The 26,193-nt window shown below is 39.5% G+C and overlaps 1 protein-coding gene across 1 annotated transcript in view; it reads left to right on the top strand.

Annotated features, from left to right (window-relative positions):
- LOC131532229 (uncharacterized) overlaps positions 1 to 26,193 on the top strand; it is a 136,736-nt gene that overhangs the window by 6,453 nt on the left and 104,090 nt on the right. The window contains exons 7-12 of the mRNA XM_058763739.1: positions 9,452 to 9,883; positions 10,157 to 10,609; positions 10,736 to 10,957; positions 11,023 to 11,151; positions 11,184 to 11,216; positions 11,517 to 11,576. Of these exons, the coding sequence (XP_058619722.1) occupies positions 9,452 to 9,883; positions 10,157 to 10,609; positions 10,736 to 10,957; positions 11,023 to 11,151; positions 11,184 to 11,216; positions 11,517 to 11,576 (1,329 nt within the window). The remainder of the gene's footprint in view (positions 1 to 9,451; positions 9,884 to 10,156; positions 10,610 to 10,735; positions 10,958 to 11,022; positions 11,152 to 11,183; positions 11,217 to 11,516; positions 11,577 to 26,193) is intronic.

Here is a 26,193-nt window from a genome sequence, read left to right as displayed (position 1 = left end):
CAGAGAAAGGGACATGGACCTGGTGTCGGTGGATTCAGAGCAGATGCAGCGATGGGTGAAGATCTTGTTCATGAAAGCAAACGCCTCCTCTGCTCATGTGTGGCTGGGTCTGCGTCACTCCCGCATACTGGAACTCTGGTTCTGGGTCAGCGGTCACACCATGTGCTACAATTAGTGGGCTTCTGATTACGACATTGGACTGGACGACTGCGTTTATACGGTCAGATCCGGAGCCATTCTGACCCGCGATCAGCTCTGGATCAGCCGCCCTGAAACTGAAGAAAACAACTTCATCTGCATCAAGTGAGTGCCGGAGAGTAACTGATTACATGTAATCCAGATTACAAATATTCAGTACTTGTAATTAGAGTATATTACATTCTAAAATGCCAATAATCAAATGCCTGTTACTTTCTCATGGATTACATATTCACACAATGACAGTAAATTATTCATGTAATCATAAAGTAATCAAAAAGTACTCAGAATCATTGTTAAAATGTGTAATCTAATAGACTGTTAATAAATTAAGTTTATGTCATGTAACATGTAAAAGACTAAAAATGCTTAAGCAATCTACCCACTGTTGTTTGAGTCAAATAACAGATTCAATCAAGCCATTTGGACTCTAACGTTTCGACTTTATTCTCGTAGTTTCGACTTTATTCTCAAAATATTACGACTTTAATCTCGTAATCTTAGATTTTATTAATTTTTTAACGAGGCACTAAAATGCCGTCGTAAATATCAGATCTCAATGTCTGTGTGAATTTTCTTTTCTTTTTTTAAAAAGCAGGTTTTAAAAGCAGAAATGTGCAGCATAAAACAATACATGGTAAAATATATATATATATATATCAGAATTCATAATGATAAAAGACTAAAAATTCCTACGGTAAAAACCTGTTAAACTGGTTAACATTAAGTTCCCTTACTATACAGTGAAAAGTTGATCAATCTAACAGAAAATGTATCTGATTTTACAGTATTTTTTACTTTATATCACTTTATCTGTGTTTTAAGCTGGTTGTCACTGTGTTATAAAGGTAAAAAACTGATTTTAGTACTTCAGTAGCTTGGTGTATTATATCAGTTAATGAAATGTATGTTTGACTGTAAATGCAACTTAAATCTGTAAAATCTAAAATATTGCTATTGACTTTTTTACTGAAAAGTTCTGGCAACCACAGCTGCTTTTACTGTAAGTTTAATGTATTTTCAGTGTATTTTCACACTGAATCATGACACACATCAGCTTCAGGAGCTTCATGTGTGTATTTATAACTGATGTAGAATCTAATAAGCAATGATAAAGCAGAAATGACATGATCTGATGTTCTGGATCTGGTCAGATGTTCAGCGTCTGCATCATTTATTGAGACTGATGTCTGTTTTTCCCTCAGAAATGGAGAGAATCACATTGCTGTCTCTTCTGCTCACAGGTGAGTGAGTGTTTAAATGAGTGCTTGACTAGTACTAGTCTTGATAGTTAGTGTTAGTGCTGTGCTGACGGTGTTCAAGTGTGTTTGAATGATTCCTGTAATCATGTGTGTTGTTGAGGAGACTTACTAAATGATCAGTACTAGCACTTCTTGTCTTGTCGCCTCCTTAAGATAAATCACTTGTATTCCTCATTTGTAAGCAGCTTTGGATGAAAGTGTCTGCTAAATAAATCAATGTGATCAGACGAACCGTTTTCACCTGTTGACTTGAGCTCTTCTACAGAATCATGACAAAATCTTGAAATACAGTGTGGATATAATGAGTCTGAGATCTGTGTGAATGTGTCTCTCCTCAGTTGTGGTCAGTTCATCTCCGCGTCAGTATCACCTTGTGAATCAGAAGATGAACTGGACTGAAGCTCAGAAATACTGCAGAGAGAAACACACAGATCTGGCCAGTGTGAGCAAAAAGAGTGAGAATCATCAGATGAAACGATCATAACACACATTCTAACTCCACATAAAAAACCCTGGATCGGTCTGCACAGATTCTGGGTTTGGTCAGATAATAGCACCGCCACATTCACACACTGGAAACAAGATGAACCCAATAACAGAGCTGACAGAAGCAGCATCTGCACATCAGCTAGTATCAGTGATAAAGGACGATGGACAGACGAATACTGTAGAGAATCACATCCCTTTGTGTGTTATGATGGTGAGTAGATCAATCATCTGATCTGCTGAACGTCTACATGTCAAACTACAGAAACTTTAGAAGCAATTCCCAGAGTTTCTGTCAGCGAAAAGTATTAATTGAACTCTTTAAATTAATATTTCAATGATTTAACAACACATGTTCATGGCTCTCTGATGATGGTTGATGGTCACAGGACAAGCAACTAAAATAAAATTACACAACTTAACTTAAAAACAAAGATAAATATTGCTGTTGAAAATTCTCACTGCCATATGCAATAAAATAATTGTATTTTACACTACAAGTGGCAATATCAAAAGTATGATGTCAGTGATGTTCGTCTTTCGGATGAGACGTTAAACCGAGGTCCTGACTCTCTGTGGTCATTAAAAATCCCATGACACTCATCGTAAAGAGTAGGGGTGTAACCCCGGTGTCCTGGCCAAATTCCCTCCACTGGCCCTTGTCAATCATGGCCTCCCAATAATCCTCATCCACTTGATTGGCTCTATCTCTCTCTCCTCTCCACCTGTAGCTGGTGTGTGGTGAGCGCACTGGCGCCGTTGACCTGTGGCTGCCGTCGCATCATCCAAGTGGATGCTGCACACTGGTGGTGGTTGAGGAGAGAACCCCCCATGATTGTAAAGCGCTTTGGGTGTATTGCAATGCACAATAAAAGCGCTATATAAATGCTTCATTCATTCATTCAGTTTCAAATCCTCAGGCTTTTGTTTTGGTGAATACTATTGAAATACTATAAACTTCTGTCCACAAAAAAGTTGGACATTTCAAACTGAGACACTAAAAACACTGATTTATAAGCTGCTTTTTGTGACACTCTTAATGCATTTTATTTTATTTTTTTCTTTATATACTTATTTGATTTAATCCATCTGATCGCGCAGGTATGGAATCAGATTTGTTCCAATTAAAATGAATGTAATTTTTCAAGAAACGTATAAAAATATAAATTGAAACTGAATAAAATTTCTTTGAAACAGGAAAAATCTTTCACTTCATTTTTAATATACTGCAGGTTTTGCAACTGTTTTCTCCTCTTTCATTCGCTGATCTGTACTTACAAATACGCTTCGTTTGCCATTCTGGAACAAATCTCTTGTGGGGGCGGGGCTAGCAGCGGTGTGTTCTCATTGGCTACTGAGTTTTTGATTGACAGCTTCTTGACCTGGACGTGAAGGTGTCAGTATTGTTGCAACAGTGTTCATGTGAGCATCTGTTAGCCTCTTCCTATTTCATTTTGATGATATAAAATGATATATCAAGTTTTTTTTTATTATTATTTTATCAGTATTGTTCTGCTGCTACACTACATTGTTGAGATGATTTCTTAGCACAGATGAATGATATCATCAACATCATTATCATCAGTCATCGTCGTTATCAGGATACTCGCGGTAAGTTGTCATGATTTAATCCAATCATTACAGGACCTGGTTATCTACACACAGTTACAGGTGCAGGTGTTCCGCGTCCGTCTCCAGGGCAACGCTGATGAATGGTCGGGACGCTCGTCACACTCCCCCCCCTAAGCGTGGTCCTGGTCCTGGTGGAAACATAAGGTAACAATAAGGGGGAAACTGGGGGTGGGTGGGGAGTGACCCCTGACAGACCTGCGTAGGCTGACCAGAACCGAGAGAGTCCGTCAGCGTTGGCGTTGGCGTTGGCGTTGGCGTTGGCGTTGGCGTTGGCGTTGGCGTTGGCGTTGGCGTTGGCGTTGGCGTTGGCGTTGGCGTTGGCGTTGGCGTTGGCGTTGGCGTTGGCGTTGGCGTTGGCGTTGGCGTTGGCGTTGGCGTTGGCGTTGGCGTTGGCGTTGGCGTTGGCGTTGGCGTTGGCGTTGGCGTTGGCGTTGGCGTTGGCGTTGGCGTTGGCGTTGGCGTTGGCGTTGGCGTTGGCGTTGGCGTTGGCGTTGGCGTTGGCGTTGGCGTTGGCGTTGGCGTTGGCGTTGGCGTTGGCGTTGGCGTTGGCGTTGGCGTTGGCGTTGGCGTTGGCGTTGGCGTTGGCGTTGGCGTTGGAGGCTCCGGCTCGGTGGCGGAAGATGAAACAGAAGTCCTGGAGCGCGAGGAACCACCGCGTCACCCTGGCGTTGGTGTCCTTAGCCCTGGCCATCCACTGAAGGGGTGCGTGGTCCGTGAGGAGGGTGAATTTTCGGCCCAGCAGGTAATATCGCAGCTCCAGGACTGCCCACTTGATGGCCAGAGCCTCTTTCTCGACGGTAGCGTAGTTTCTCTCCGCTTTCGTCAGCTTCCTGCTGATATACAAGACAGGGTGTTCCTCACCTTCCTGAACTTGGGACAGGACGGCTCCCAACCCTGCCTCGGACGCGTCCGTCTGCAGCAGAAAGGGGCAGCCGAAATCTGGTGCTCGCAGGACTGGTTCCTCGGTCAGGGCGCATTTGATTTGTTGGAATGCCTCCTCGGTCTCTGGACTCCAAACAACGCGCTCCGGCTGCCCCTTTCTGGTCAGGTCTGTCAGGGGGGCGGCTAGTGAGGAGAAGTTGGGGATGAAACAGCGATAGTAACCCGCCAACCCTAGGAATGCTCGTACCTGAGTCTTCGTGCTGGGTCGCGGGGCATTGCGGACGGCCTCCACCTTCTTCTCTTGGGGCTTGATGAGGCCCCGTCCGACCCGGAAGCCCAGGTACTTCGCCTCAAAGAGCGCTAGGTGGCACTTGCGTGGGTTGGCGGTGAGTCCAGCCCTTCGAAGTTCCATGAGCACCCTCCGCAGACGGTCTAGGTGGTCCTCCCAACGCTCCAAGTGGATTACGACATCGTCGAGGTACGCGGCTGCATACTGCTGGTGTGGGCGAAGGACGATGTCCATGAGCCTCTGGAATGTGGCGGGTGCCCTGTGAAGGCCGAAGGGAAGGGTCCGATATTGCCAGTGGCCACTTGGGGTCGAAAAAGCCGTCTTTGGTTTTGCAATGTCCGAGAGGGGTACCTGCCAATAGCCTTTTGTCAGGTCCAGAGTAGAAATATACCGGGCCCTTCCCAGGTGATCCAAAAGTACATCCACTGGGTAGCCGTCGAACTCCGAGACTTCATTGAGGCGCCGGAAGTCATTACAGAAGCGGAGGGTGCCATCTGGCTTTGGGACCAGAACAATTGGGCTGGACCAGGGGCTGTGCGATGGTTCGATCACCCCCAACTTCAGCATCTGTTGAATTTCCTCCTCAATAGCCTGCCGACGAGCCTCTGGGATGCGGTAGGGCCGTTGCTTTACGACAACTCCCGGTGGTGTTTTAATGTCGTGTTGGACTAGCTGGGTTTTCCCGGGGACGGAGGAGAACACATCCGAGAACTGACCGATCAGGTGTTGTACCTCAGCCTTCTGTGCCGCCGACAGACTGGGGTTGGGGTCTACCAGAACGGGCTCCACGGTGGCAAGGGCGACGGTCTGTTCTCTGGTCCCCACCCATTTCTTCAGCAGGTTGATGTGGTACAGCTGCTGAGGGCTCCGTCTCCCAGGTTGCCGTACACGGTATGTTACGGGTCTTCAATTATGTCATATTTGCTTCGATTAGTTCATATTACCCCCAGCACATAGAGTAATGTACAGTACTACATTTACTGTATCTGACAATGACCAATGCTATTTTACAAGCGCTGTCAATCACTGCACTGTAAAGCCTTTTACCATACTTTTCTGTGTTCAGATTTGACTGTAATAATAATGCAAAATAGTCACTTCAGATGAACTTTGACAAAAAGTAGTCTTTAATAATGCCTGTATATATATCCAAATGCAAAACTTAATACATTCAAATAATTATGACTGAAAACAGTTTCCAGCAATTAGGGTATACAACGGTATTATTAATTTTGAGGTATTTTAATACCAAGTTAATACTAATATATATTAAATAATTATATTGTGTATTTATTTGTTTGAAATATTTTAAGTTTGAAATGTGTCGTGGGAGTTTAAAGCCGTTTGTATTGTTAGACTATAACACATGTCCTTTCTCAATTTCCAGAGAGCGGAGCAACGTTTCCATAAACTTCTGATGCTGACCCAGAAGATGTAGTGATAGTACCAGAGAGCCCTCATCAGACAAGAATCTTATTTTGGTCAGACACATCACCTTTGAATGACTGGGATCTTGATCTTCAGACACCTGATATTATGCAAATATTTTCATTTCTTTGGAGCTCTAGATTAAAACAAACACTGTTCACAAGTACACAAGAGGTTGCACTTTATTCTTATTAGTCTATGCTGATCTTGCATACTGTGACGGGGTGGAAGAATCACGCGACAAGGAAAGCTCAAATAAATACCCCGGAGGGTGGATTTATTTATAAAGAAAAGGGTGCAAAGTGAAGAGTGGCTTGTTGAGAGGGTGCGGTGCTCTCCGTGCGTGATTTCCTGGGTGCGGTGAGTCGGGGTTGTGTTCGTGGCAGAGCTGGATCGGTCACTCGCTGGCCTCTGAAATCAAGAAGAGTCAACACGTTAGTTCCCTGCATGGAGGAAGCCAATCTCCTCATTACCCAGCCTCGCACGGCTTATCTGGCCGCGGGCAAACGAGCCTCAGGTGTGGCCGATCCAGCCGTGATGAGCAGGTGCAGGTGTTCCGCGTCCGTCTCCAGGGCAACGCTGATGAATGGTCGGGACGCTCGTCACAATACCAAGAGCATATGATTGTTAAGGGGATAGTTCTCTCATCTTTTACTCACCCTCATGCTGTCTCAAATGCACATTACTGTACTTTCTTTCTACTGGACACAAATTAAGATTTTTAGGCAAATAATTCACCTCTGTGAGTCCTAAAAACCACACACAGCGACCGTGACAGTAATCCATCTGACCTTAGTGGTTAAATCAGTATCTTTTGAAGTGAAACAACAGATAAGAAAAACATTAATAATATAAACTTTTGACTATTAACAATCGCTTCCAATCAACTGTCATATGTGCATGGGTTACAATTCACTTGTGTTATGTGGATTCTCAGAGATGGATTATTTTCTTAAAAACTGATATTGCACTCCATAACATACCATACTCATTCACTGTTTTGTAACTTATACTGTATCAGGAACTGTTGAAAGGATAATTGCAGTGTTTAAGACATATAATGAATTTTAAACATATTCTGTATATTATGTTCTTGTGCATTTTGTGTAGTAATGTAAACTATGATATTAATAATACTATGCATTATGTATACTATGCAGTTAGTGTTTTGTGGATTCTGGTCTCTCCGGTCACAACATAATTGCATCAAAGACTTTCACTTTGATACTTGTGTATATGCTATAGTGACAATAAAGAATGCACATTTATTTGAATTAATTCATCTTTTTATTTACATTCATTCAACTGGTTTATAAAAGTTACACTTGAAAGAGTTGATTGTTAAAAATGTATTTCCAATTTTAAATGTTAGATGATGATGTTAACTAAATAAAATAACTAAACAAAATTATCAGCATGATAAAAACAATTGGCAGCAAGAACATTCTTTGTGTGGAATATGTAATAAAACAAGATTGATTGCCTGGTTGGAGTGAGATTTTCTTGACATCTGAATATATCACAGGATAGTATTATATTTCAAATGTAACATTTCAACCTAATTAGACCCTACAATGCAAAAGAATCAAGAGCAATAAACGAATATCATAAGAGAACATTGGACATTATACAACAATTTCTCTCGCGTTTGATTTCTCGTGCTCCTAGAAGCTTATGTTGACAGAGTAGAAACTTTAAATGAAATAGGAAGCCACTAACAGACGCTCACATCCACACTGACACCTTCACGTCCAGGTCAAGAAGCTGTCAATCAAAAACTCAGTAGCCAATGAGAACACACCGCTGCTAGCCCCGCCCCCACGAGAGATTTGTGCCAGAATGGCGAATGAAAACTTCAGAATCGTAAATGAAAACTTCAGATTCGTAAACGAAAACTTCAGAAGCGTAAATGAAAACTCTGGAAGCACATTTGTAAGTACAGATCAGCGAATGAAAGAGGAGAAAACAGTTGCAAAACCTGAAGTATATTAAAAACGAAGTCAAAGAGTTTCCCTGTAATTTATTTTTTTTTAGTTTCAAAGACATTTTATTCAGTTTCAATTTGTATTTTCATAAGTTTCTTGAAAAAATTACATTAATTTTTAATTGGCACAAATCTGATTCCATAAAGTATTAAGCCTTGTTTAGGCTACATAATGCTTAATAGTTTAGCTACCAAATGTTACACAAATGGCAAAAATAGATTGTTGTCGAATGAGAGAGGCTCGTGAGCCCAATTCCGTCTCAGTTTTATTAACATTTGTATGCTGTTTATAATGAACGCCACTATAGCCTAATTTGTGATTTATTTTATAGTTTAATATATCATTTTTATAAATACTTATTTTTCATTCTTGTTCTGTTCTGAATACCGTTAAATTTAAAGGACTTGTTGTGGAGTGAGGGGATGTAAATGTTTATATTTACCGGTATTTTAATATAAATTACATATAAATTAATGTAGCCTATTTGTTTGCAATTGCAAGGTTAAAGGGTGTTTTTGGAGTAAGATCAATTTCTCTTTCATGAGATTACTTTTTGGCCAGGTTTCGTGTCGTAAACTCTAGGGGTGAGGCTTTTAAACCAAGGTGTTGTTAGGGGCGTGATATTCAAACAACGACTGTTTTCAGCCGCCACATTTATCAATGTGTGATCATTCGTACGATGAGATTGGCAGCATACGAATGTTTCATAAATCACACGTGAACTCTGTCGTAAGTTGATTTCTATGCTCGTTTCTACATTAGACACACTTCACTCTGAAACACGCAATGCAACAGACTTGTTTGATAGTCACCCTAACAAAAAAGAAGTTTATTCGAGTGTGCTATTAGTATACTTTTAAACTAAAAATTAGGAAAGTAGACTGTCTACTTTTTATGTACTTCTCAGAAATATACTTAAAATGACAAGTATACTTCTACTTCGAAGTAGTCTAAATATATTTGAGCTATACGTGTGCTCCTAGAACCTGTGTTCTTATCGTTATACAGTAGGGGGCGCTTTTACACATCTATACAAAATTTCAAAAAAGTGAAGAAACTGAGGTTTCAATTTTTTTTCCTTTTTGGATTCATACATTAGTGACTGCAATTAGTGCACACAAGACAATCCATTGAAAACCAGATTTTTATTTGGTTACACAAGAACACGTTTGAGAACATGCAAATAGACAGCAGTTGAAACTTATTAATCAGAAGGACTCAAGGTGACGTTAGAAGCAGAAGCAGCATCCTAGCTCAAGATGACGATAGGAAAAGCATCCTGGCTCAAGGTGACGTTAGGAGACTCGGAATCCTGGCTCAAGGTGACGTTAGGAGACTCGGAATCCTGGCTCAAGGTGACGTTAGGAGCAGCATCCTGGCTCAAGGTGACGTTAGGAGACTCGGAATCCTGGCTCAAGGTGACGTTAGGAGCAGCATCCTGGCTCAAGGTGACGTTAGGAGCAGCATCCTGGCTCAAGGTGACGTTAGGAGCAGCATCCTGGCTCAAGGTGACGTTAGGAGCAGCATCCTGGCTCAAGGTGACGTTAGGAGCAGCATCCTGGCTCAAGGTGACGTTAGGAGCAGCATCCTGGCTCAAGGTGACGTTAGGAGCAGCATCCTGGCTCAAGGTGACGTTAGGGGACTCGGAATCCTGGCTCAAGGTGACGTTAGGAGCAGCATCCTGGCTCAAGGTGACGTTAGGAGCAGCATCCTGGCTCAAGGTGACGTTAGGAGCATCCTGGCTCAAGGTGACGTTAGGAAAAGCATCCTGGCTCAAGGTGACGTTAGGAGACTCGGAATCCTGGCTCAAGGTGGCGTTAGGAGACTGGAATCCTGGCTCAAGGTGACGTTAGAGACTCGGAATCCTGGCTCAAGGTGACGTTAGGAGACTCGAATCCTGGCTCAAGGTGACGTTAGGAGCAATCCTGGCTCAAGGTGACGTTAGGAGCAATCCTGGCTCAAGGTGACGTTAGGAGACTGAATCCTGGCTCAAGGTGACGTTAGGAGACTCGGCATCCTGGCTCAAGGTGACGTTAGGAAAAGCATCCTGGCTCAAGGTGACGTTAGGAGACTCGGAATCCTGGCTCAAGGTGACGTTAGGAGACTCGGAATCCTGGCTCAAGGTGACGTTAGGGGACTCGGAATCCTGGCTCAAGGTGACGTTAGGGGACTCGGAATCCTGGCTCAAGGTGACGTTAGGAGCAGCATCCTGGCTCAAGGTGACGTTAGGAGACTCGGAATCCTGGCTCAAGGTGACGTTAGGAGACTCGGAATCCTGGCTCAAGGTGACGTTAGGGGACTCGGAATCCTGGCTCAAGGTGACGTTAGGGGACTCGGAATCCTGGCTCAAGGTGACGTTAGGAGCAGCATCCTGGCTCAAGGTGACGTTAGGAGACTCGGAATCCTGGCTCAAGGTGACGTTAGGAGACTCGGAATCCTGGCTCAAGGTGACGCGTTAGGAGACTCATCCTGGCTCAAGGTGACGTTAGGAGCATCCTGGCTCAAGGTGACGTTAGGAGACTCGGAATCCTGGCTCAAGGTGGACGTTAGGAGACTCGGAATCCTGGCTCAAGGTGACGTTAGGAGCCTCGGAATCCTGGCTCAAGGTGACGTTAGGAGACTCGGAATCCTGGCTCAAGGTGACGTTAGGAGACTCGGAATCCTGGCTCAAGGTGACGTTAGGAGACTCGGAATCCTGGCTCAAGGTGACGTTAGGAGCAGCATCCTGGCTCAAGGTGACGTTAGGAGACGCATCCTGGCTCAAGGTGACGTTAGGAGACGCATCCTGGCTCAAGGTGACGTTAGGAGACTCGGAATCCTGGCTCAAGGTGACGTTAGGAGACTCGAATCCTGGCTCAAGGTGACGTTAGGAGACTCATCCTGGCTCAAGGTGACGTTAGGAGACTCGGCATCCTGGCTCAAGGTGACGTTAGGAGACTCGGCATCCTGGCTCAAGGTGACGTTAGGGGACTCGGCATCCTGGCTCAAGGTGACGTTAGAGACTCGGAATCCTGGCTCAAGGTGACGTTAGGGGACTCGGAATCCTGGCTCAAGGTGACGTTAGGAGACTGAATCCTGGCTCAAGGTGACGTTAGGAGCAGCATCCTGGCTCAAGGTGACGTTAGGAGCAGCATCCTGGCTCAAGGTGACGTTAGGAGCAGCATCCTGGCTCAAGGTGACGTTAGGAGACTGAATCCTGGCTCAAGGTGACGTTAGAGACTCGGAATCCTGGCTCAAGGGGACGTTAGGAGACTGAATCCTGGCTCAAGGTGACGTTAGGAGCATCCTGGCTCAAGGTGACGTTAGGAGCATCCTGGCTCAAGGTGGCGTTAGGAGACTGAATCCTGGCTCAAGGTGACGTTAGGAAAAGCATCCTGGCTCAAGGTGACGTTAGGAAAAGCATCCTGGCTCAAGGTGACGTTAGGAGACTCGGAATCCTGGCTCAAGGTGACGTTAGGAGCAGCATCCTGGCTCAAGGTGACGTTAGGAGCAGCATCCTGGCTCAAGGTGACGTTAGGAGCAGCATCCTGGCTCAAGGTGACGTTAGGAGCAGCATCCTGGCTCAAGGTGACGTTAGGAGACTCGGAATCCTGGCTCAAGGTGACTCGCAGGGGGACAGAAATAGATGCACAAACCAAGTTACTGTGGCCATTCAGTGGATTGTCTGTAGAGAGAACAAAGCAAGTTAACTCAAATTTAATGCAAAAACGTTATAATCTCATTACTTCACTCCTGGAGTGATGGGTGATACTTGGTTTCTGAATCTGAAGCAATCTTGTAGTAATGTAAAGAGCCATGTTAAGCTATAGAGCTGAATACAAAGCAGTGATGACAAATGAACGAGAGACTTGGGAAGCCAAGTTATTAATATTTCTCAAGTTATTTTTGACTGCATTATAAAGACTTCTAGTTGAGAGTAGGAGCAAGATTGCACAAGTGGACACGTTTGTGCAATTTGGCTGTTGAAAATATCCCTTGATACTACCCAAATGAAAGCTACTTTTGGGAAAGAAAAAGAAAAGCTATATTAGTTCATTTTGATGAATGAGTCCAAGTGAGTGAATAAAACAATTGGCTCTTCTAATCACTAATATTGTGAGAACACACATATTGAAACAAAAATTCCTACAACCAAACAAAGAATAAAATATTAAAACTCACCTTGCCATACCAACTGGTGATACAAAAACACCAAAAGAGTAAGTTTAATCAAGCCCATTTTTAACACAATTTAACCACTAAAACAGCCAAAGAAAATATACATATAGTTCCAACCAAACCAGGACTTTTAAAGCCAAACAGAAAACAATTTGTGACACCTGGACAGCTCGTTAGCTCATTATTATATAATCAGTAAGCACACACAGCTTGAAAATCATTAAACCTGGGCAGAATAAAGACGGTCATTTTCTGGCCAGAGAATAACTGGCTTCTGACTGAAGGGTCCCAATGTTCATACTGTCCGTCCTAAATAGTATGTGAGTTGAGAATAAGTGTTTCCCAAAGCACAGTATGTTGAACAGAGTGTGCCAAAAGTCCCCGGATGGTCTATTATTTCAGGTAGATTTTTGAAGTGTGGATCTGTGCACAGTCTTATGGCTAATATTGTTCACAATCCACTGCTTTTTAGTGAAGGATTCAGTTCAGAAATACATACGTGAAAAAACTACATAAAAACTACAAAAAAAAAAAAAAAGCAAACATGGCGGATATGCATGACCTAAAGTTAAGTAGAGAGGTTTAGATGCAATTGGCTGTTTGCAAAAACCCGCCCTCCTTAGATACTGTTGCTATGTCCAACAATGCCAATGCTATGTCTTTTCTTAATTTGTGATCTTTTACACAGCTCAGGTATTCTGCTGGTTTGTAGTCTCTCTTCAGGTGTAAATACAGCTCCATCTTCTTTTGTATTTTAGTGGCATCTTTCCAATAGGCAGTGTAGTTTTGTTTTTGTAACTGTGTGATTTAGTTGGGCCTGATGGTGCTGTGCTGGTTTGGGTGTAGTGTGAGTACCAGCTGTAAAAGTGCGCTCTTCTGCAGGTTCTGCTCCTGCCACTGCAGGGCTTCAGCCTGGTAAGAGCTCGGATCACTGCATGTCAGGTGCTGCTGGAACAGCTCTCTTTTGAATATTAATTAATAGTGGGTATTGTCCTAATTCAGCTCTGCACGAGTTGTTTGGGGTTGCTCTGTTAACTTTTAAGATATTTTTACAAATTTGGGTGTGCATAATTTCAATTTCTTCTTTTTCCCATTTAGAGAAATCTTGGGTTTTTAGAGGTCCACATATCTCACTGCCATATAGTGCAATTGGTTCGATTACTGCTTTTAGGATTTTTAGCCAGGTTTGAATTGGAATTTCATACTGAATTGTATTTTTGATCATGTAGAAGACTCTCAGTGCTTTTGCTTTCAGTGCATTCACAGCCAGATTGAAGTTTCCTGGTGAGCTGATTTTTAGTCCCAGATAGGTGTATTCGTGAGTGTGTTGGAGGACCTGGTTTCCTGCTCTGAATGTGTATTTATTTTCCTTACACCTGGGTCTCTTTTGAAAAATCATTATTTTTGTTAGATTCATTTTAAGAGCCCATGTTTGACTGAAATGATGTCGAGGAGCTGTTGTAGTTCCTCTTTTGTTTTTGACAGAATGACTAAATCATCTGCAAAGAGGATGATTTATACACCATATTCTCACGCAGTAAAAAATACATCATGAAGCAAAGAGCAAACTAACAACACGCCAACAGACAACACTGAGCATGTTACTTCTGGTATGAAACTAGGTCTCAGCTTTCAAATTTTGTAATTTTTTTAAGAAATTCAAACAATAAATACTGTTTTGTGGCTCTTTAATGTGTCGTGACCGATCACTGTATTGTTCAAGCGGCACATGAACTGGGGTTGTGGTTAGAAGGAATACAACTCCGACCAGAAACGGACTGTGAAATTGAATTTTCTACCTATTAGATTGTGTTTTATTAACGTCTACACCTACCCCAAACATAAACCTACCCCTTACAATAATGAAAAATAGTAATTATTGGTGAACAGTGTGACAAAAATTACGCTGTTTTGATGGACGCATGTCCAGTCGCGCCATTCGTATCCCTTCTAGTCTTAACCATGAACTGGGGCCCGTTTCAGAAAGGAGGTTAAGTGAAAATCTCTTGAGTACGTTAACCCTGAAATGAGGGAAACTCTGGGTTTTCAGTTTCAAAATGGGAGGTTTGTCAAACCCAAGAAAGCAGGGTAAGTCAAGCCCGTTTCTGAAAGAGAGGTAACTTATACTCGGAGTCAGTTACCATGGTAACTTACTCTGTGAACCTAACTTGATCATGAGCAGGTTTTCTTTGGTAAACCCAGGCTGTTGTTAACTGAAATAAACCAGGCTTGATGACGTATGCAGCCTACAAATGCGACCTCCGGAGGATGCAGCCTTCCGTTTGGGAAACGGCCATAATCTAACACGATCATCAGATATAAAAGTGTTTAAAAAAGAACGCATGAAGCTACAATAAAATATTGTTTACAAGCAGATACCCTGTTCTTTCTTTTGCTGTTTTGTATGTTCAGATATTCATTTACAAAATATATACAAATTAATACCTAAATAGGGGCATAGTAGTATATTTAAAGTATAAAACTACTAAACTAGTAGTTTACGAAGACTATACTGCAAAGTGTACTAAAACAATACTACATGTATTTAATTAGCAAACTATCAGTATACCTACAAGTCAACTTTTTGTCACAACCTGTGATGGAAGGAGCGAGGAGACAAGGAATCAATTTCAACAGTCTTTAATATAATCCAAACAAAGGGAATTCACACAGGAAACACACAAACATGACAAAGTAGACCCAACAAACACTAACTGAATGGACAAGACCTTAAATACACAGGATAACGAGGGACGAAAGGAGACACACCTGGAATCAAATCAACAATCAAAGGGAGACAGAAACTGGGTCACACGGAACACATGGGGAGCAAAAACACAACAAAACAGTCCAGGGGCCTGACATTTTTAGTATAGTTGCAGTACAAGCTAAAACATTGATGTAAACTAGTTGTGTACTCAAAGTTTACTACTGTTATACTTAAAGTATACTTAAAAGTGTACTTTTATATACTAGAAAGTGGGCCAATTTAGTCCCAAGGAGTATTGAAATAGTACACTTACGAGTATACTACTAGTACACTGATATTTGTGTTCTTACTACATAAAGTATACTTAAAAACATACTTGAACTTTACTTAAGTATACTTAATAAAATAAACTTGAAGTATACTACTTTTGGTAAGGAAGCTATATTGCAATTTCAGATTAATTTAGATTAATTGTGCAGCATCATTTAAATACATGTATTCTCATTCAAGTGTTTCATTAATTATTAGGTTTTCATAAACTCAGGAAGCCTGTTTGGGAAACCCTGCTGCTTTAACTCAGCACTCTTCATATGAGCTGTGTTTAAATGCTTCAATTTCTGTTTGTGTTTCCAGATAAACTGGTTCTGATCCGAGAGAATAAGACGTGGCCTGAAGCTCTGAGATACTGCAGAGAAAGGGACATGGACCTGGTGTCGGTGGATTCAGAGCAGATGCAGCGATGGGTGAAGATCTTGTTCATGAAAGCAAACGCCTCCTCTGCTCATGTGTGGCTGGGTCTGCGTCACTCCCGCATACTGGAACTCTGGTTCTGGGTCAGCGGTCACACCATGTGCTACAATTAGTGGGCTTCTGATTACGACATTGGACTGGACGACTGCGTTTATACGGTCAGATCCGGAGCCATTCTGACCCGCGATCAGCTCTGGATCAGCCGCCCTGAAACTGAAGAAAACAACTTCATCTGCATCAAGTGAGTGCGGAGAGTAACTGATTACATGTAATCCAGATTACAAATATTCAGTACTTGTAATTAGAGTATATTACATTCTAAAATGCCAATAATCAAATGCCTGTTACTTTCTCATGGATTACATATTCACACAATGACAGTAAATTATTCATGTAATCATAAAGTAATCAAAAAGTACTCAGAATCATTGTTAAAATGTGTAATCTAATAGACTGTTAATAAATTAAGTTTATGTCATGTAACATGTAAAAGACTAAAAATGCTTAAGCAATCTACCCACTGTTGTTTGAGTCAAATAACAGATTCAATCAAGCCATTTGGACTCTAACGTTTCGACTTTATTCTCGTAGTTTCGACTTTATTCTCAAAATATTACGACTTTAATCTCGTAATCTTAGATTTTATTAATTTTTTAACGAGGCACTAAAATGCCGTCGTAAATATCAGATCTCAATGTCTGTGTGAATTTTTTTTTTTTTTTAAAAGCAGGTTTTAAAAGCAGAAATGTGCAGCATAAAACAACACATGGTAAAATATATATATATATATATATATATATATCAGAATTCATAATGATAAAAGACTAAAAATTCCTACGGTAAAAACCTGTTAAACTGGTTAACATTAAGTTCCCTTACTATACAGTGAAAAGTTGATCAATCTAACAGAAAATGTATCTGATTTTACAGTATTTTTTACTTTATATCACTTTATCTGTGTTTTAAGCTGGTTGTCACTGTGTTATAAAGGTAAAAAACTGATTTTAGTACTTCAGTAGCTTGGTGTATTATATCAGTTAATGAAATGTATGTTTGACTGTAAATGCAACTTAAATCTGTAAAATCTAAAATATTGCTATTGACTTTTTTACTGAAAAGTTCTGGCAACCACAGCTGCTTTTACTGTAAGTTTAATGTATTTTCAGTGTATTTTCACACTGAATCATGACACACATCAGCTTCAGGAGCTTCATGTGTGTATTTATAACTGATGTAGAATCTAATAAGCAATGATAAAGCAGAAATGACATGATCTGATGTTCTGGATCTGGTCAGATGTTCAGCGTCTGCATCATTTATTGAGACTGATGTCTGTTTTTCCCTCAGAAATGGAGAGAATCACATTGCTGTCTCTTCTGCTCACAGGTGAGTGAGTGTTTAAATGAGTGCTTGACTAGTACTAGTCTTGATAGTTAGTGTTAGTGCTGTGCTGACGGTGTTCAAGTGTGTTTGAATGATTCCTGTAATCGTGTGTGTTGTTCAGGAGATTGAGCTGCTACTGTAATAAACCACATAAAAACCACAAAACATCAGCAGTGTTTCCCAAGAGTCCTCTAGACTGCAGCGGCCTGTAGATTTCAGTCTCAATTAAAGTTTGAGTGTTTATCCATTAACCACAAGTGAAGATACTAAGACATAAGTATTGAAAGTATATATGTAAGTGCTGTCAAATGATTAATCGCATCCAAAATAAAGTTTTTGTGTACATAATATATGTGTGTGTGCTGTGTATATTTATGTATATACAATTACAAACACATGCATGTATATATTTAAGAAAAATATGTTATGTTTATATTAAATATATTTATATATAATATAAAATATAAGAATATAAATATATAAATGTATAAGGACGTAAATATTTCCAAAATATATGTTGTATGTGAATGTATGTGTATATACATAATAAATATATCCAGTACACACACATATTTTATGTAAACAAAAACAAAATCCGAAACGGTTCACGGGGCAAATTCCAAATGGAAGTGATCGTCCCTATCCCCTTGGAGTGGGGACTTTGGAGTGAACAGGGCACGTCTGGAATGCTCTTGGCACAGGGAGAGACATACCCTGCGTCCCAATGTTCATACTATCCATCCTAAATATTATGTGAGATTATAATAAGTCTGTCCCAAAGCATAGTATATTGAAAAGAGTAGGCTATGCCAAAAGTCCCCGGATGATCTACTATTTCAGGTCGATTTTTGAAGTGTGAATCCGTGCACTCTCTAATGGCTAAAATTGCCCACAATCCATTGCACCTTGGCAAAGGATTCGGTCCAGAACTACAAACACGAATAAAATGCGTTAGAACTACAAACGTAGCGGATTCGAGCGATTGACCGTTAGGTAGAGAGGTTTACAAAAAGGGTTTTGAGTTACTAATAATCAACATTTAACCTGGCAAAAAATATTTATTTATTGTTATCCGTGTTCTCTGCAACAGCAATGTGAACTTTTATAAACATCCATTTGGTCGTTAACTTTTAAATGCATCATTATGCAGAAAATATGAGCAGAGTTCTCCGCATGAAAGACCGCGACTGGCGACTCAACAAGCTACTTCTTTTCTCTCTAATACAGTAGGAAGTTAAATGAAATGAAATGTGGAGGATGTTAACAGTGACCAGATGATTGACAGGCCAGTTTACAGTCACATTTAAACTGCTGATTTTGTCTGGCCAGAGGAGAATGACACTATTTCGGCAAACTATTTCCCCGTCTAAATACTGTAAAGCTGATATAAAGCCACCCAGCTTTATATGAAGCTGATGTAAAGCTGCTTTGACAATTTGCATTGTTAAAAGCGGTATCCAAATAATAGTGACTTGATTTGACTGGACAGGGTGCGTGTAACAGATGCAACAGAGCGGTCTGTTAAAGACGCAGTTGTGTGACGTGATAGTATGTCCCAAAGCTTGCCTACTCTTCTGCTGCAAAAGTGTGTACTTTGTTTTTTTCTTCACCAAAAGAGTACATACTTTAAGGGCGTAGTATAAGTATGCACATTGGGACGCAGCAATGATTTCCTCAACATCTTCAGCTGGGATGTTCCCGCGACAACGCAGCACAGTGTGCAGATTCGCTGACGGACACTGGCATAAAAAAAAAATATACATTTATATTTGAAAAAGTTTTATACATACTAGTTTTTGCATATTATATAAAAAAAAAAAAAAAAAAACACGTTTTAAAATATAAAATGCATGTTCACTTGCAACAGTTATGCTAACAACACTAAAAAGACATTTATGCTATGCCATTAAAACAGCGACATCTGCTGACGCACACCGCTGCTTCTGCGTTGTCATGGGAACATCCCAGCTGAAGATGATGAGGAAATTACCATTCCAAACGGCTTTTTTTGCGCCCTTGAAGAGACGCCATTTGTAGGGACATTCCAAACGAAAGTGAGCAACTGAATCCCTTCACAAAGGGCCCTTCCAGAAGTCCGTTAGCGAAGGGAACATGAGAAGGTAGTAGGGCATAGGCAGTGGTGTAGTGGTGCCTGGAGAAGTGGGTATACTCTTAATTTATGCCCCCCATTTTTTTTTTAACGGCCCGACAAAGGACGAACGACCTGTGTCATAAACAGTGACATGTAAAACTAGTCTTGCCTACTATCAATTAGCACTGCATTATTCAGAATCGGATGCTTTTTTATTACCTGGCGATGACTTGAAAAACACACACAAACCATATAATGTCGCAATCATGCGTTTAAGTTAATGAAGCATACACTGCATGAGAGTGTTTACGTCTCGTTCCTGACCGCAACACTGTCTTTAACTGGATGTTTTTAGAGAATATTTGCATTTATTCACATGCGTTTGGATTAGTTATTCATATGTTGGACTGTCATGATTTGGCTCGTGCAGGACACTGAGGGGATTTAGAAGCGGGTGTACGGAATGCCGACTGATAAAGAAGTGGGTACACCGTATACCTGCGTATACCCTCCACTACACCACTGGGCACAGGGACGATCACTACCATTTGGAATTCGCCTCGTGAACTGTTTTGGTTCAGTAGTTGTACACCCCTAATAAATGTGTTTTATTATAAACTACAGTTGTAGTAATAGTAATATATTTCAGTCTCTGAGGTAATAAAAAATATATTTTTAAAAGATGTAAAATACAATATTGCAGTAAGTTTTACAAGAAAATACTATTTCAGTCTTTGTACTTTACATTTCACATTTAATTCAATGTAACACTTGCTGATTCTTTGTAATTATTTGCACAATTTACTAGCAATTTCTGAGTAAAAATTGTTTGTATAAAAACATTATTATTTTTAAAAAAAAAATAGCTTTATGAGTAAAAGTATTATTTATTTTCATTATTATTATATTGAAATATAATGCATTTGCCTTCTGAATGTGATGTGATAGCATTTCTATCACAACTGAAAGAGATTTGAGTCGACTTTTAAGTTCAAGTCGATGCAAGAATTTAATTTGGTCACTGAAAAGGGGTTGCAGCTCTTGATTTTGCTCTGGAAATGCACCACATTCATGAGTTTAACTTTAAAATGCACTAATGGTCCACAGTGTCACCAAATCCTGTGGAAACACTGAACGTACAAAACCATCATTCAGAGCACTTTATCAAACACATACTGAAACTCTGAGCTCTTGAAATACAGTGTGGATATAATGAGTCTGAGATCTGTGTGAATGTGTCTCTCCTCAGTCGTGGTCAGTTCATCTCCGCGTCAGTATCACTTTGTGAATCAGAACAAGAGCTGGACTGAAGCTCAGAGTTACTGCAGAGAGAAACACACAGATCTGGTCACTATCAATAACATACAAGAACAGAATGACATAAAACAGCTCTTAAACAGTAGCTCTGACCGTGTCTGGATTGGGCTGAGGAGCACAGACAGATGGATTTGGACTCTGAGTGACCCTACCTTCTACAGAAGACGAGATTTACAGTATGAGAAATGGGATAAAACGACAGCAAAACAACAGCCAGAAGGCGATGGAGACTGTGTTTACATGGATTGTGGGAGTGGACAGAATTGTGCAAAAGCACAGAAAGGACATTGGCATGATGCAGACTGTCATTACACAATGTATTTCATCTGCTATAATGGTGAGTTCAGCTGTAAGTGATCACAACACACAGAAGTGTGATTAAAAACAATATTGAATATTTCATGTCCAAAAATAAAACAGTTTTGAACAATGAACCACAATTGTGTTTGTGGATTTGTCTTTATTTTTTATTTTTATTTTTTTTTTTCCTCCAGTATTTTTCTCCAGTATTTATTTATCTTAATCAATATCAGACAAAATGTCTTTCTATTTTAAAGCCAGTACATGATTTGTCCGTGAACAGAACAAAAAGAATTGGACACTCAAAAATACTGCAGAGAAAAACACACAGATCTGGCCAGTGTGAGGAATGAGGGAGAGAATGATCAGATTGAGAAGATGCTAATAGGTAATCAAGTCTGGATCGGTCTGCACAGACTCTGGGTTTGGTCAGATAACAGCTCCGCCACATTCACACACTGGAAACAAGATGAACTCAATATCAAAGCTGACAGAGACAGCATCTGCACATCTATTGATGTCCCTCCATTTAAAGTCCAGGCAAACAAAACATAGAAGACCTGAAAAGGTCATAAAGGTGTCAAAAACTGAATCAATATGAAGAGAAATGGTCACTTTAAATACTGGGGGAAAAAAAATAAAAAATGTGTAGAATAAAATTTCACTCCCAAATTGCAAATAATTTTCACAAATAAGAAACAATAAGTAAAACATTGAATTACTGTAAATGTAATATTTACAGCAATAAAATGGTTCTCTCTTGTAAAATGTACTCCAACATATATATATATATATATATATATATATATATATATATTTTTTTTTTTAAGTGTATCAACAACAGATTTAATTTACAAACTCATATGGTAAACACAGAAACTCACGCGTCATGTTGTGCACAAGAACCAATGAGGTTTATTCTCGCGTGACCCACACACTCTATGTACTGAACTCTATGTTTGTGTGTCAGTCATTGTTTAGATGTAAATAGAAGCTTAAATTAAATCTGGCTTAGATTGCATGATTCATATGGATTGATATTATGATGCCTTTATGACCTTTACTGATCTTCTAGGTAGGAATGCATGATATTGGATTTTTGCTGATATCCAATATGCCGATATTTTTCAACTCATTTTGGCTGATAGCCGATGCCGATACCAAAATATTTCCTTTTGCTTGGAAAAGTCTCTCCTGTGCGCAAATTGTAAACAAATTATTTTTAATTTTGGTTAGTTTTTAACAAAAACGTATTTGTTAGAATTAAACAAACAATAATGAAGTTATTTTATAATGACAGTACATCGAAAGCTTTGAAAATAATTATAAATCAACTATATATCAATTTGTTGAATTCTTTTTTTTTTCTCTCTCTCAGAAGGATGCAGTGGTAACCTTAACATGATTTTAAGATTTAACATTTGTAGATGGTCTAAGGCAAAATAGTTTTACAAACTCTTTTACAGCACCCCCTATGTAAATAAAACACCTTACCAGATGGGCATTAGGACCCGGAGAAGGCTGCCGATCCAAAACAGTGAATCTTATCATCATTCAGGCAAAAGTTCAGAATGACCACACTGCTGACGTGATCTAATCGCTAGCACACGCTGAGCACATGTGAGTTAATCCTCTTATCAGCAAGACATATGAGCATAATTTTTCATATCGGGCCGATGCCGATATTTATATTTTAAGCCATTATCGGCCGATTCCAATATCAGTCCGATAATATTGTGCATCCCAGTTTACCTGGACTTTCAAAACTCTCACCTTTCATTTAAAAAAATCTTAATTCGCGTTTCAGAGATGAACCAAAGTCTTATGGGTTTGGAACGACGTGATGGTGAGTAAACGATAACAGAATTATCATTTACTGTATACAATTATTTAAAAAAAAATAAAAAAATAAAACCTACAACTAATAAAAATTTCTAAATGTTTTAATATGTAAAAATAAAAAATCTGTTCAAAATACTGATAGAAAGTATAGTATCTCAGTACTAAAATAGCCACAGTTCCTGTGTTTAAAGGCTCCATGTGTTATATCTTGATTTTCTTGTTGATCTGTTTGTTTCCAGATAAACTGGTTCTGATCCGAGAGAATAAGACGTGGCCTGAAGCTCTGAGATACTGCAGAGAAAGGGACATGGACCTGGTGTCGGTGGATTCAGAGCAGATGCAGCGATGGGTGAAGATCTTGTTCATGAAAGCAAACGCCTCCTCTGCTCATGTGTGGCTGGGTCTGCGTCACTCCCGCATACTGGAACTCTGGTTCTGGGTCAGCGGTCACACCATGTGCTACGATCAGTGGGCTTCTAATTACGACAAAGAACTGGACGACTGCGATACGACGGTCAGATCTGGAGCCATTCAGACCCACGATAATCACTGGATCAGCTGCCATGAAACTGAAGAAAACAACTTCATCTGCATCAAGTGAGTGCTGGAGAGTAACTGATTACATGTAATCCAGATTACAAATATTCAGTACTTGTAATTGGATTACACTCCATTTTAAAATAATTAGAGGACTATTACTTTATTATGGATTACATATTCACACAATGCCAGTAAATTATTCATTTAATTATAAAGTAATAAAAAAGCACTCAGAATACATGACTTAAAATGTGAAATCTAATAGATTGTTTCTAAATGAAAGTTTTGTCATGTAATTTGTAACCAGCAATAGACTAAAACTGTTTAAGTAATTACCCTGTGTGTGAGTCAAATAACAGATTTAATCAAGCCGTTTGGACTCAAATGATTAAATTCAATTCAATTCCAATTTATTCGTAAAGTGCTTTTCACAATACATACTGTTTCAAAGCAACTTCACAGAAAATTTATATTTCAATGTTACAATCAGGAAGTTTTCTGTTATTGGACTCAAATGATCTCCATTTATGTCTTTTCATGTCTGTTTGAACTTCTATGTTTTTAATTGTTTAAGGTGACGGATACAAACATTTACTGTGTTTTCTTTGAGTTTGCTTTATTTCTGTGGTTTTTTTTTTGTTGTTGTTTGTTTGTTTAGCACATATTTAGTACTTACTGTAGCACTTACATTTTACTTTTGTATAACTGTAATTTTCTGTCAACTCCATCTAAAATGACTGCAAATAATGCAGTTTTCAATGCAACCTGAAAAAAAATAAATAAATACCTTCAGTATTTTAACCTTTCAAATAACCTTAAACCTTCCTAAATGGGACTGTGATGTAAAATATTTAAGATGCTCTTATATATATGACCCTGGACCACAAAACCAGTCATAAGGGTCAATTTAAAAAAATAATAATAATTGTTAAAATAGGGCAATATTTTGCCGAGATACAATTATTTGTAAATCTGGAATCTGAGGGTGCAAAAAAATCAAAATATTGAGAAAATCGCCTTTAAAGTTGTCCAAATGAAGTTCTTAGCAATACGTATTACTAATCAAAAATTAAGTTTTGATATATTTACAGTAGGACATTTACAAAATATCTTCATGGAACATGATCTTTACTTAATATTCTAATGATTTTTGACATAAAAAAAATAGATCATTTTGACCTATTCAATGTATTGTTGGCTATTGCTATAAATATTGCTACCCGTGCTACTTATGAATGGTTTTGTGGTCCAGGGTCACATGTGTCACGTTCAGTTTTGGTTTCAGGTTTGTTTTCATAGACTATTAGTTTGCATCTCATTGATTCCTGTGTTTTCTTTCGGTTTCCTTGGTTGCCATGGTTTCTTAGTATGTTCTCATTTGTCACCATAGTTACTGATTATGTTGTTCACCTGTGTCTCATTAATTTCCTTCATTACTGTGTATTTTTTATTCCTCTCACTTGGAATTGTAGACTATGAATATTTTTGGCAAAGTGTGTGTAATGTTTCTTTGTATAAAATCATCTACAATTAATACATGTAAACGTAAAATGGATCATCAGCAGAAGCATTTAAATGAAGTGGTAAAGGTTAAAATTTGATAAATAAATAAGAGTTTATTGATACTTCAATATTGCAGCAAATTACAGGATCTACAGATATATACAGTGATGCAACAACAACAACAAAACTTAGAAACACACACAAAAAACAACAAAAACAACAAAAAAAAAACCACTAGAAACACTGTTTTTGAATTATACATACAATATATATCAAAACAAGTGGCATGTATTTTAAAGAAATACAGCCGAAACATGAAATTTGTTTGGAGCTGAAATATTTCTGCTACCATAAATTTATTTTATTTTTATTTATTTATTTATTTATTTTAGTACAAGATGTAAACAGAAATGTTGCCTTGGCAACTAGCTAAAATAATAATGTTTAATTTAATTTTATTTTATTTCAGTTAACATATTTTAACTGTTAACTGTATCTGATTATTCTTCCCCGAGGGACACTGGGACATTCATGACTATCAGCTGCATAAAAATGAACAAATATGCAAATTAATAGAATAGTCAATGTGCAGCTTGTATAGCAGTGCAAATGTACTGTCCTCTAAATATAACTCAGCATATAGCCATCATTGTCTAAATAACTGGCAACAAAAATGAGTACACCCTAAGTGAACATGTTAAAACTGTGTCCAAAGTGTCAATATTTTGTAGAGGCATCATTGTTATCTAGGACTGCCTTAATCCTCCTGGGCTTGGAGTTCACCAGAGCTGCGCAGGTTGTTGCTGGGATCCTCTTCCACTCTATAATGACATCACGGAGCTGTTGGATGTTAGACACATGGTGAATGCCCCACATGTGCTCCATAGGGTTCAGGTCTGGAGACATACTTGGCCACTCCATCACCTTCACCTTCAGCTTCATCAGCAAGGCAGTTGTCATCTTGGCGGTGTGTTTGGGGTCGTTATCATGATGGAAAACTGCCGTTCGGCCCAGTTTCTGAAGGGAGGGCATCATATTCTGCTTCAGAATGTCACAGTACATGTTGGAATCCATGTTTCCCTCAATGAACCTCAGCTCCTCAGTACCAGCAGCATTCATGCAGCACCAGACCATGCTTGACTGTAGGCAAGATACATTTTCTTGGTACTCCTCACCGGGGCATCACCACACATGCTGGACACCATCTGAGCCAAACAAGTTTACCTTAGACTCATCAGACCACAGGACATGGTTCCAGTAATTTCTATCACTGCTGTGCAAACACACTCAGCAAAATATTGTCTAATTACTATATATACAGTGAGGAAAATAAGTATTTGAACACCCTGCTATTTTGCAAGTTCTCCCACTTAGAAATCATGGAGGGGTCTGAAATTGTCATCGTAGGTGCATGTCCACTGTGAGAGACATAATCT

The sequence above is a fragment of the Onychostoma macrolepis genome, chromosome 23, assembly GCF_012432095.1.
Source record: "Onychostoma macrolepis isolate SWU-2019 chromosome 23, ASM1243209v1, whole genome shotgun sequence".
Taxonomy (NCBI): Eukaryota; Metazoa; Chordata; class Actinopteri; order Cypriniformes; family Cyprinidae; genus Onychostoma; species Onychostoma macrolepis.
This window is presented reverse-complemented; position numbering and strand designations above follow the sequence as displayed.